This window comes from Talpa occidentalis, unplaced genomic scaffold (genome assembly GCF_014898055.3).
Source record: "Talpa occidentalis isolate TD23 unplaced genomic scaffold, MPIMG_talOcc4v2.1, whole genome shotgun sequence".
NCBI lineage: Eukaryota > Metazoa > Chordata > Mammalia > Eulipotyphla > Talpidae > Talpa > Talpa occidentalis.
The window spans coordinates 140,103,168-140,116,538 of record NW_026555331.1 but is presented as its reverse complement, the minus strand read 5'-3'; the positions used below and the strand labels follow the sequence as shown (position 1 = coordinate 140,116,538).

The following is a 13,371-nucleotide window of genomic DNA, read 5'->3' as shown; positions in this document are numbered from 1 at the left end:
TGATAACTCAGACCTTTGTGTGAAACAAATTTACCACTTAGAGTGTACCATTTATAGTTCTTTTTGTTTTTAACCTTATATTTTCCAGCCCAAAAACCTATTTTCCTGTTACTTTGATCAACTGTTTCTCCTCCTTCTGTCCAGTGAGGTTCTGTTAATAAATTTATAATATAGCTAAATTGATTTTCAGAGTTTCCATTATATCTTGAGATTTTCTGACCATCTCACTTGATTTTCCCCCTAAATTTGGATAGTAAAATTAATTAGGGAGGAGGTGTACAATTCTGTGGGTTTCAGCAAATGCAACCTTGATCCATCATATGAGTTCCACTGTCCCTCAACCCCTGGTAACAACTAACCTGTTTTCTAGCCCTGTTGTTTTGCCTTTGCCATACTACCATATAAGTGGAATCAAATACTATGTTCCTCTTGGTTTCTTTCACTTAAAATATCTCTAAGAGTCATCTATGTTACATGAATCAAGAATTCATTACTTTTTATTGCTAAGTCGTCGTCATATGGTTCTGCCACGGCCCTTATTGCTCACTTGTTAAAGGATATTTTGGTTGGATCCAGTTTTTGGTGATCATAAATGAAGTTGCTATAAACATTACATATAGGCTTTTGTGTGAGTTTTCTGTTCTCTTGGTTAAATACCTAAGAATGGGTTTGCTGGGTCATATGGAAATTGTATGCTTAACTTGAAAAGGCTAAATTGTTTTCCAAAGTGGCTGTAATATTTTGCATCCCCACTAGCAATAGAGGAAAATTCCTGTGTAGATTTGATATGCCAGTTTTTAGCCATTAATATAGATGTATAATGTAGGTATTGCATTGTTGCTTTAATTTGCATTTGCCCAATGACCCATGATGTTGACCATCTTTATACAAGCTTATTTGCCATCTCTATACCCTTTTTTGGTGATTTTTCCTTGTATGTCTTTGGCTCATTTTTAAAAATTGGGTTTCCTTTTTTTTTCCCTACATTTTATTTTTATTATTATTTTTTAAAATTTATTCATTTATGTATACAAGAGCTGGGGTACAGGCCAGAAATGCAGGGGTGAGAGGACTCACCAGAGACAGACTGGGGAACAGAATAGGCAGACTGACTGAAAAACTGAAAAACACTGCTGAGGGGAGCAGCAGGCAAGACGAGAGAGAGAGAGAGAGAGAGAGAGAGAGAGAGAGAGAGAGAGAGAGAGAGAGAGAGAGAGAGAGAGAGAGAGAGAGAGAGAGAGAGAGGGGTAGGTCTGCCCTGCCATGTGGGCCAGCCCGGGATCGAGCTTGTGCTGCAGAGGCTGTGGATTGTTTCATAGTGCGGTGCTTAACCCCTTGCATCATGAGGGAGGCCCGGTTTCCTTTTTATTGTTGAGTTTTAGGAGATGCTACCCTCCTCACCTACCCCTGACTGAACTGGTTAGGACACCTAGTACAATGTTAAATAGGAATGGTGAGTGAGGACATTCTTGCCATGTTCCTAAATGTAAAAGCAAATCATTCAATCTCCACCCATTAAGTGTTTAGCTTGTACACTAATTTGGAAATATTATTAGGCTAGGAAAACTCCCTTCTATTCTTGGTTTTTTAATTATGAATGAGTCATGAATTTTGTCAAATGATATTTCTATATAAATGGAGATGATCCTATGGTTTATTCTTATTTCATTGTTAATATGGTCATTGCATTGATTTTTAAATGTTGAACTAGCCACAAGATGAACCTCACTAGATCACTTCTTGTGTTTTGCTGGATTCTATCAGAAGAAGGGAAAAGCAAAATGCCCACTGAAATGACTATAATGAAAACTATGGTAACAATGGTTGGTAGAAAAATTGGACCCCTCATAAGTAGCTGGTGGGCATGTAAAATGGTATATTCACTTTGAAAATAGCTTGGCACTCCTCAAAATGCAACATATTAATTACTTTATGACCCAGGACTCCCACTCCTTGATATATAAGAGAAATGAAAATACATGTCCACACAGAAACATGTACACAAATGTTTATAGCAGCACTATTTACAGTAGCCAACAAGTGGAAGCAATCAAATGTCCATCAACTGATGGATAGACACCGTGTGGTATGGCCATACAATGGACTATCAGCAATGTAAAGGACCGAATAAGTGACATGACATATTGTACAACATGGATGAATCTTTTTTTAAAAATGTATTTAAGCATACAGGAACTGGGGTGTAGGCCAGAGGTATGGAGTATGAGAGGATTCACCAGAGACAGAGTGGGGAGCAGAACAGGCAGACTGACTGAAATATACTGCTGCGGGGAGCAGCAGGTGAGACAGAAGAGGTCAGCTGCACCTTGTGGGTCAGCTCCCTGGCTGGGGATCAAATTTGTGCTGCAGAGGCGGGCAATAGCTTGATAGCACTGAGACTTTAACCCCTGCACCACCAGGGAGGCCCATCATGGGTGAATCTTAAAAAACATACTAAGTAAAAGAAGCCAGTCATGGAAGACCACTGATTTTGTGATCCCACTTATGTGAAATGTCCAGAACAGGCAACCATAGAAAAAGAAAGTAGATTAGTGGTTCCCAGAGGTATGGCTTTTCTCTGCCGTGTCTTCAATGTGGGTTAGAAGTTGGGTTAGGTTTAAAGCTGTTGCTCCATTGCCTCCCTGGTGGCAGAAGGGGTTGAGCCAGCACTGTGAAGTTATCCACAGCCCCTGCAGCATGAGTTACATCCGCAGCAGGCCAGGGAGCTAACCACAAGGTGCAGCAGACCTCTCCTGTCTCACCCACTGCTCCTCTCAGCAGTGTATTTTAGGCAGTCTGCCTGTTTTGTTCTCCACTCTGTCTCTGGTGAATCCTCTCACGCCCCCTCCCCCAAACCTCTGCTGTACCCCAGGAGGTATGCATAAATAAATAAACCTTTAAAAAAAAATAAAGTTGTTGGGCCTCCCTGGTGGTGCAAGGGGTTGGGACGCAACCTATGAAGCTGTCCACAGCCTCTGTAGCACGAGTTCGATTCCTGGCCAGCCAGGGGGCAACCCACATGGTGCAGCGGTGTACTTTGGCCAATCTGCCTGTTCTGCTCCCCACTCTGGTGAATCCTCTCACCTCCCACATCTCTGGCCTGTGCCCCTGTTTTTGTATGCATAAATAAATAAATATTAAAAAAAAATAGTTGTTGCTCCAGAGGGTGCAGACACCCCTGTCTCCCTGCTGACTTGGAGGTCTTCCCTTTCCACTGTCCCCCACAGAGGCTGTTTCTCTTCAGCTGCATTCTACTTAATTTTACATCAGACTTGCTAGTATTCTGAGCTAATGGAAGGGGAGAAGGACATTCTCCAAATTTTGATTAAACCTCAGCCCTCTCTGGGCACTGGAACCTGGGGCTGGAGGGTGTACTTTCATCAGTGTTCCAGCCTGTTTTTTTAGGCGTTTTCCTGGAGTTAGAACTTATTCCTTTCCTCCCCCAGGGGAAAACAGCTTTTTTATTTTTCCTGTTCTCTTTTCCCAGCTGCAGTGAGCTTGCACAGTACCTTCAGGCTGTAATTTGTTGCCTTTCTCCTACAGTTGAATGCTTTTGTTTCTTAGCAGAAGCAGGAGAGATGAACCTGGGTGGCATTTCATTGGTGGCTGTTCTCGTTCTCTTCACCAGCTGCAATGCGCTTCCAGCTGTGACCCCAGACTATGGGTTTTGACGAGTTCCACTGAAAATTAAGACTTTTTTCCCATAGATGATAGGCTACTCTATTCAGTAATGGCTACTTGTCTTCTTCCCCAGCCAGCTCTATAGAAGAACCTTCTCGAGGATCTCCCCAGTCTTTCCTCTGAATCTCTGCTGGGGTCTCTGCCTAGGAAAGCCTGTACAAAAAGCCTGTGAACCTTTCAATGCCTGCAGCTTCCAGAGCTTCACACTTTCACACTAGCATGTACTGAACCTCTAGCAATTCTTTAAACATTCTTACCTTAATCTTTATATCAAACGCTGTCTAGATAAGCAAATGCTCAGGTCCAGTTTCTCTCGGAAATTGCCTGTTTTTAATGTTCAGGATAGGTCTTTGCCCATGACCTCAGCCCCCCAGTGAGTCCAAGAAAAGTCTTTCCTTTCTCCAGCTTTTTTATGCTGTGAGGGTAGGAGCAGTGTTCTTTGCAGCTCTCTTCTTAGCTGGAACAGGATGGAAATCCTGTGGTTTCTTTTGCTAAATCTGGGTTCTTCATTTTGATGAAGCCAAGTTTATCCATGTCTATTTAACCATGTTTATATTTGGCTGGTATTTTTCATGTTTTGTTGACTGACAATTGCATTTGAATTGATTCTTTTAACAGATACAACAGATTAAGTTAGAGAAAAAGTTCATATAAGGCTAGAATTATTTGATCCTTGGATTCAGGGTTGGGATTTCTTTCTAAGACAAACATTAAATGCCAATTCAGTGCCTTTATGAATATAGGACTAATTGTTTTTTCTGTTTCTTTTGAGTTACTCCCCATAAGTTGTATTTTCTTAGGAATTTTTTCATCTCATCTGCTTCAAATTTGTCACCATTTACTCTTTTTTTTAAAATTTAAAAAAAATATATTTATTTATTTATTTTATACAAGCACTGGGTACAGTCAGAAGCACGGGAGGGTGAGAGAATTCACCAGAGACAGAGGGGGAACAGAACAGGCACACTGATGAAGAAATACACTGCTGAGGGGAGCAGCGGGCGCGGCAGGAGAGGTCTGCGCGCCATGTGGGCCCCTCGCCAGTGGCGGGGGATCGAACCGGCGCTGCACAGGCTGCAGGCAGCTTCGCGGCCCAGCGCTCAACCACCAGGGGAGGCCCTGTCAGCATTTACTCTTAATGGCCTAGCCTATTAATGTCACTATTTTTATACCTGATATTTTGTATTTATGGCTTGTTGGTTAATGTTCCCTTTGATGAACCTCATCAAAGGCTTTGCCATTTTATTAGCCTTTTAAAAAAATCAGTTTTTGACTTCGTTGGCATTTGCTTATCTCTGGTTTCTGTTGTATTGATTTCTATTTTTACCCTTATTATTTAAGTCCTGTCATTATTCATTGATGGGTTCTCTGGGGGGAAATCTTCCATTTTCAAATAGAAAGGTATCTACAGAATCAGACTTGAACAGGCCCTAAAGAATAATACCTATAAATTTCAGTATGGCTCACACCCTCAGTTTGCCTGTTCTTGTTTTCAGGTCATTCCTAAAGATCTGATTATTCTCTGTGATCAGTTGTCTGAGTAAAAACTCCAAGTCTGTTTATATATGATTTGGGGTAGGAACTATGCTGGAGCCACCCAGGAGCAGACTGCTGTAGGATAATAGCCTTGTTTAGGAGAGAATCTGAAGGATTATGCCAAAAGAAAGTTTTTTTCAATGGGTGGGAATTTCAATAGGATATTTAGTGCCTTTTTTTTTTTTTTTTTTCAAAGATAAGCTACATGGCGGTGAGGCTATGAACAGATTGCTAGCAGTAGCTAATGATTTTTAAATAGACAGTTGGGAAAGTAGAAGGAACAGAAACCGGAGAATCAGTGCAAGGGAGTTTGGGGAAGAGATGAGTGGAGGGACTTCTACAGTGTGAGGACTTGTGTCTCACTCTTAATGATCACATGGACAAGCCAACTGTGTTCCTATCAGTTAGTGTCTTTCTCCACCCACCTAATGATGGCTCTGTGTGCTCATGAGCAAGGGGCCGAGTGTAAGGATGTGAATCTGAGTGTAATTCCCAGCTGCCATTTTGTCTCAGCAACATTCCCATGGATTTACAGAATGCCTTCTTCACCACCAGGATGTTCTGCAAAGGCCTTTTCACCAAGGAACTCACATGAAGGCAAAATAGAATATTAAACTTACAAGATTTACTCTTACAGTACATGCTGTACATGTGAAGCAGGGAGGCATGTGGATGGAACCCAGGGATTTCCTGTGGTACCTCTTAGTACTTGTATGTCCAGTCAGAAGAGTAAATGGAAAGCCCTCTTTCTGACAGTAGTCCTAAAGACTCGGTGCTCTCAAAATGAAATTCAGTGTCCAGTACTAGTGGGTCCAGTGGTACGAATTGAAGCAACCTATGCTCAACAGTGGTGGAAGTGACATCATCTCCAGACCCTTCAGAGGAGTTCTGGTGCTGTTTCTGACTTCAGCTTGATTCTTGAGCCATTCAGATGATCAGATTACCAAGTAATTAGGTTTTATTTTTAATAAATTCACTTTCTGTTTGAAGCAGAATTGATTTTAATGTTTTAAGCCAAGAACTTTGTTTTTTATAGTGGAATAAGTGGGGTTAGGGTAGCAGACTAGGAGGTTGAACCTCCCTAAAAGATGTGTTCAAATTCTAATTCCCAGTACCTGTGAACTGGCTCTTATTTGGAAGTCTGGTCTTTGCTGATATAATCAAGTTAAGATGAGATCATACTGAGTTTGTGTGGCCCTTAGATCCACTGACTGGTGTCCTTAGAAGAGGAGACACAGACACAGGGAAGAAAGTCTGTCATGATGGGGCCAGAATTTGGAACTACAAGCCAAGGAATAGCACAGATTGTTAGACAGAAGCAAAGAAAGTTCTTCCTTAGTTCCTTCCCTGGGAGCATAGCCCTGCTGATTTCAGACTACTAGCTTCCAGAACCGTGACATACCTTGATGCGGTTCTAAGCCACCCAATTTGTCATCATTTGTCACAGCATCCTTAGAAAGTAATACACACTTTATTCACATACCCTCAGTCTCTGAGAAGATTCAGTTTGGGGAACTGGATGAGTGGTTGGCTGGGTTCTTTATTGTGGAGATTCAACAGAGATCAGTTTGTTGAACCTAAAGGTAAGACATTAGTGGGCTGCCCACCTATTTTGATCCTAAAGAACACATGATTTCTTAGCCTACTGTTAGACTACTTCATTCGTTAGACTGCTCTCATGGCCAGTGCTGGTACCATACCCACTTTCTCCCTGGAAATTTAATTCTGCTTTTGTGTCTACTACCCATCGAAACTGCTCCCCATGCCAACTGATGTCAGCAGCCTCTCCTACTGGCATATCTAGCCAATGAAGAACAGCTACAACAATCTCATAGAATATGCTACTAGTCCCCTCAACAATATCTCAAATTTTATCAAATCTGAGATGCCATCAATGATGACACACTATTATTTTATTAACCACTTAGAAAGGAAAAAAAAAATCCCATCAACTTGTGAAACACAATAATTTATAATATATCCTCATTTCTGAGACATAAAAAAGATGTACAGGGCCTCCCCGGTGGCACAGCGGTTGAGTGCTGGGTTCTGAAACTGCCTGCAGCCTCTGCAGCACCGGTTCTATCCCCAGCTGCTCCCCGGCCACCCGAGGAGGGTCCCACATGGCGCGCAGACCTCTCCTGCCGCCCGCTGCTCCCCTCAGCAGTGTACTCAGCCCTTCTGCCTGCTCTGCTCCCCGCTCTGGCTCTGGTGAATTCTCTCACCCTCCGCCCTTCTGACTGTACCCAGTGCTTGTATAAATAAATAAATAAATCTTTAAAAAAAAAAAAAAAGATGTACATCATAGGACTCATGGGCTATAGTATTTTGGTGCTCCTTTCAGTAGTAAAGAGTATGATTGAACAGATCATATGTGATAAACCACTCACATTCCAGGACTTTGGATTTTTTCCTACACATTATTCCAGGGAATTTTGGGTAACTTAACTTTATTTAATGTGAATTACCACTGCAACCAGGTTTCGGTCAACCAACTAAAAAGCAATTAGAACTAATGCTGGCTACTTGAGTTAGCATATTGAATCCAAAATATATCTGGTATGCATACCCATGTTGACAAGTTTGGCTTGCCATATAATTATGATTATCCTTCCTTAAGTCTAGCATCTTATAAACATACATATTTGCTAGTTTTTGGAGGCCGGTATTTCTTAGCATGTAAGCCTTCTCCTGGATCAGCCTCCTTGTATTTATCCTCCTGGGGCATACTGGAGTCTGGCTGTTGTTACAGGTTTGGAAACAATGAAGAGTGGTGGAGATACAGGAGACAATAGCTTTCTGTCATGGAGCTCAAGGGAGGCCACTAAGAAGTAGAACTGCATCCCAGGGAGAAGGACAGTGGTTGAGTCCACTGGCAACTGAGTTCTGTTGCAGAGTGAACTTACAGATGTGTTGATTCATCTGCTTCCTCCCTAGTGTCACCACTCCATTTCACATAAGAGACTTGAAGAGGTTATGAATTAAGTGACCTCTGTCATTGGGAACTCGTGGGATCAAACTTTAAAGTTTGACTTTTGATCTCAGCTCTTGAGCAGCAAGCAAAAAGAGACCGCCTTATAAAGTATAGTCTTAGAAAATCTCTGGTTCTCCGTCTGTGCTTTCATAGAAAGATCGAGGGATTAGTATTTGTTATTTTCTTTCTTTAAACTATTAGTTTCCACTGGCAGTGATTTTTTTTTTTCCCTCCCCAAGGGGACATTTGTCAGTATTTGGAGACATTTTTGGTTGTTTGGGATGTATGTGTGTATGTTACTTGCTTCTAGGGATATAGAGCAGGGATGTTGCTCAACACCTTATAATGTGTAGGACAGCTTTCCATAATAAAGAAATATCCAGTCCAAAATGTCAGTAGTTCAGGGTTGAGAAATCCCTCTTTCAAGCTGTTCACTATGCTAAGAAGTAAGCATCCTGCTCCATAGTTCTTAATTTTTTAAACATGCTAATATTCCTTTCAGCAATCTGGTATCTTTTGCCAAAAAAGACACTATGACATGATCAATTATAAGAGGCGCCATTATTTTATGAACTACAAGAAGAAAAACAATCAATGTCCAAACATAACACAACACTGCTTTTTAGCACATGACTTTTATGTGTGCCTTTCATACTCTTCTATGGCAGCAGCTACCAACCCTGCCAAAGCCACTTCAGGGGCATTTCACTTAGGTGATGGTGTGGCTGCTATCCTAGGCTTTCCTACTTGCAGAATTCCAACTGCCTTTTGCCTTAATAAGATTGAATAACTGATCCTTGAGGCTCTGGTCCCTACAACCATACCTGCTACAAATTTCTGTCTCAATACTAAAGAGTGTGTGTGTGTGTGTGTGTGTGTGTGTGCATGTTGGCAACTGTCTAGTTTATGAAGGAGCTTGGATTGCTGGAGACTACATTTCAGATTACTTTTAATATCACCCAAGTCTACTGATAGAATAGGTCCCAAGAGGCCAGCCCTGCTCAGCAGTGCCACCCACATGGTGCTACAGCTTTACCCTCGGGCTCTTGCTCTGGCACCATGTCCACTGCTGCTCACAGGTGGTCCTGATTTCACCAGTGTCAGCCCAGCTCCATAGTCTGTGGCTCTTCACTCCCTCTGGCCTGGACGTACGAGTTCATGGCGGCTTAATATGCGCTATACTCGTCACAGGGAGGCTGGGCAGGCAAGGACCTGGCATGTTCAGGGTCTCTAATAGAAGGCAAGTCCTGCTGGTGGCAGTCTTATTCTGTTGGGGAAGTTCCCAAACAGAAAAATGGCTCACTGCAAAGATCCGACTCGCTTTAAAAAATGTCCAGAGGTCGACCCCTTCCCATCAGTCAAAACCCAGGACTCATCCGGTGTTCCTCTTCCCTTCACTTCCCAATCAGCAAGTAATGGATTCCATCTCCAAAACGGTCCCGAATCCACCCTCCTCCATCTCGCACGGCAGTCTCTTGCTGTGTCGTCTGGTCTGGATGCCGTAATAGCCTGTTTCCACTTCCTTCCTTTCTCTCCCGATCCTATTTCCCAAAGCAACGAGAATGTGTTTTTTCTTTGTCCATCAACCCTATAAAACTTTTTTTTTTTTTGCTTTAAAACCTTCATGGACTTTTTGTGCTCGTAAAAATCTAGAATTTTGGTCTCTTATTTGGTCTCTAAGGAGGTTGATCTTATATCTCATATGCCCAGGATGTGATTTTTAAGAGAGCCCCTTTTTTACTCCCCAAAACATAATGTTTGGACAATAAGCCACTGTCACTTTACCTAGAAGGCCCTGCATTATCTGAAGCCCCCCTCACTGCCTCTCAGTCACTAAACTGTTTATTCTTATCTTCTCTTTGCTCTTTCCCTACTGTGGGGCCTTTGCAGGTTCTGTTCCTTATGCCTGCTAAGCTTTTCCTCCCATTCTTCATGCAGCTTTCTCCTTGTTATCCATCAATCTCAGCTTAATTGCTGTCTTCTCCTCCTTCTCTGGCTAAGCAGCCCTTGTGCCTGTTCTCTGAGTGTTTCCTTCATCATTTCCTCCACACACTCACCAGACCTTCATGGCTCATTGTTCCGTCCATTTGTTAGATTTCTGTCTCACTCACGCGAAGGTTAATTCTCTGAGGGTAAGGATTACCTATGTCTTAGTCAACATTTGTCCCCCAGAGCCCGACATGGAAGCTATTGTTTCCCTCAATAAATAATTTGTTAACTCAAAACCTAGCCCTTGAAAGGAAAGCATAGAAGTGAGATAGTCAGAGGGGTGGGGCCAAGCTCGAAGTGAGGAGGGAGCACCATGGCTGTGGTGGGGGACTGTGAGTGCTTTGGTGGTGGGAATGCTGAAAGGGAGGATCCTATACTTCCAAAATACAAACAATAATGGAGCCAGTGTTACCTCGATAAAATTAATTAATAATTTGTTAAACCAATAACTGAAAAGGACTTTCGTTCCTGACCCCCTGACGAGGCTAGGCCACCGTGCTAAACACTGTTAAGTGTGAGTCTGTTGAGTCTTTTTTGGGGTCAGGTGCCTGGAAGGAAGCAGAGGGGATTAGGGTGGGCTGTTTCTGTGGTTGCTGGTGGATACACAAAGGCATGGGGCCAGACGGGGAGGCAGGGACTTCGCTGCAGGCCCCCACACACAGAGGGCTGAGCTGGCACATCTTTCTCTACCACAGTTTCCCTTGACTTGCCGTCTGTCTCCCTCTCAAGGTCCCAGGCCTTCAGCCAGGCAGCTGGCAGCGACTGGCAAGGCCTCTAGACACTAGGGAGGAGCTGGAGCAGCGTGGTCAGAAAAACCTCCAACTATCACCCTAACTTAATTCTTTGTTGTCTTGGTCAACAGAATCCCAGCCCGCTAAGCTGCCCGTTACCACAGTAAAAGCCACAGACCCAAGCAAGTCAAACACATCTCCAGCCTCCAGCACTGGAAACGTGATGCCATCCACAGGCAGCCCAAGCACCGTTCAGACTTCTTCTGCGGCTCTGAACCCAGTCAGCAGTAGCCCCCCAGCAGCGTCCAGCAACCCCCAGGTGGTGGGGGTCCTGCCCTCACCTAGCACCACTGTGGTGTCAGGCAGCACAACACAGAGCCCTGACTCAAGTGGCTCCCTTGCAGTCCCTGGCAGCCCAACGGCTCCCCCGGCCTCAGGCAAGACCACACCTCCACCAACCACTGTTCCCCCTCAGCCTGAAGCCACCACTGGCCAGAAGGGAAGTAAAACAGCTGGATCTGGAACCCCAAGTGACCACAGCGCAGCCACAACCGTGGCTGTAAAGGGGCCAAGTGTGCCCACCTCTCAACCTCCAAGTCCCGCGAGCTCCGTTCCTGCTTCTGTGCCCTCGTCCATGCCTGCAAGCCCTGCCCTGCCGACCTCAGGCTCTCCTGCTTCGAAGCCCCCGGGGAGCCTGACGGACCAGCCAGGCAAAACCACTATAGCTTCCAGCAGTTCAGGCACCGTGGTGGCTCCCAGCGCCACCCCTCAGGGGATGGCAACCATGCCAAGTGAGTCATGCCTTTTTTCTTGTCAAGCAAGAAGCGACTTTCAAAATCCTTATGTTCGGTACAGTTGCTCAGCAGGAAGCTGTCGAGCCACGCTAAGCTTACGCATCAGGAACCCCTCACCTCCACTCCGTCCCTGTTCCCATGAGGAACAGGGGCCTGCAGGGCTGTATCACCCTGGAGAGTTCAGCCTCTTCTTCACAGCCCGGGTGGCTGTGTCAGGGCTCCATGGCCTTGTTGCTCAAGGGGTTGATTACATCATGGCCTGGACACATGCGTGTAACACAGGCTGGACACAAAGGCTTCCCTCACCAGAGTTTATCATCCTGCACGGGGTACACCCTGCTCTGTTCCAATCCAGTCCATTTCTTGTTCTGCATGACTGGCTTAGCCTAGTAAGTTAATTTCAAAATTCACTGATGGATCATGAGCCTCAAGATCATGACTCCCGTCAGATTTACTGCGCCAGAATTTGAGTGTAACCCTGAGCATCTCATTGTCAAGGATTCCTTGGGGTGTTTGGAGGAACAGAGCTTACCCGAGGGCTCTGGGTTGGAGAAACCTGGATTCAAATCCCTGCTCTGCCCCTTGTTAGCATGTGACCTTGGGCAAACCATCTGAGCCTCAGTTTACTTTTTTAGAAAACTAGGGACAACAAGGGTTCCCTCCTCATAGGGTGGTTGTGAGGATGAAGTAAGAAAGTACCCTTGAGGCTCGGTGGACAGTCTCTGGCACGAAGTGAGCGCTCAGCTAGTGTTCACCACGGCTGCCCAGCCAGGTCACTGCTGTCGTCACCCCCTGTCTCAGGATCTTACTGTGGCTCCTTCAGTCCCACCTGTCCTGTAACAGGAGCTACGTCGCTCTGCCTCCTCTTCCTCAGAGCCTGCTTACTTTGCAGTCCGGGTGGGGGGTAAGACCAAAGACCCTGGGAAAGCATTTGGAACGCGAGAAAACCACCCTTTTCTCGCAGAGGTACCGCGCCTGTTTTCTCATAACCCTTGTCTTCCCGCTGACAGTACCGTCGGGTACCACGTCGGACAATCCGCAGACCTCCAGCAAGATGCCAGCCGTCCCTGCGACCTCGTCCGCCATCACCGGGAGCCCTTCCACTGGGAGTCAGCTGCCCCTGGTCCCTTCACTGGGCCCCGGGGCCACACCTGGCAGGGGACCCACAGACTCCACCGCTCAGTTGCCTTCTACAGTCCCCTCAGATTCCAGCCCTTCTCCCACCTCGACTGTTGGCGACCACAGGGTAATTCCAGCAGGGGTGGGACAAGCAGAGCCCAACGTGTATGGAAGGGGCTTCCACCCCGGGGTCCCTGGTGGGGACAGTCAGGAGCAGCCACCTAGGGGCCGCCTCTCTCCCCGGCTTGGCCGCGTGGCCCAGCCATGCCCCCAGCTTGCTGTGAACGCCTTCCTTTGTGCCACCCACCCGGGGAGGGAAGGCGGTATCACCAATGAGACCCTGTCAAGCCCGGCCTGAACCTTAATCCCAGTGGCTTCTTCCAGATACAGTGTGAGCCCCCTGAAAGGCTGAACGAGAAGATGCTCGTCCTGAACCTCACAAATACCGGACTCTGTGTGAGTACCTCCCCCACCCGAACTCCACGCTTATTAGCACCCCCAAATATGTGCTTGGCCACGAGTTAAGGGAGGGTAGAAGGGGAGAAGT

General features: G+C 45.4%; 1 protein-coding gene across 2 annotated transcripts in view; it reads left to right on the top strand.

The window, feature by feature from the left end:
- PODXL (podocalyxin like) overlaps positions 1-13,371 on the top strand; it is a 52,167-nt gene that overhangs the window by 26,618 nt on the left and 12,178 nt on the right. For both annotated transcript variants that reach the window (XM_037513348.2, XM_037513339.2), the window contains exons 2-4: positions 11,043-11,702; positions 12,716-12,951; positions 13,209-13,280. In XM_037513348.2, coding sequence (XP_037369245.1) covers positions 11,043-11,702; positions 12,716-12,951; positions 13,209-13,280 — 968 coding nt within the window. The remainder of the gene's footprint in view (positions 1-11,042; positions 11,703-12,715; positions 12,952-13,208; positions 13,281-13,371) is intronic.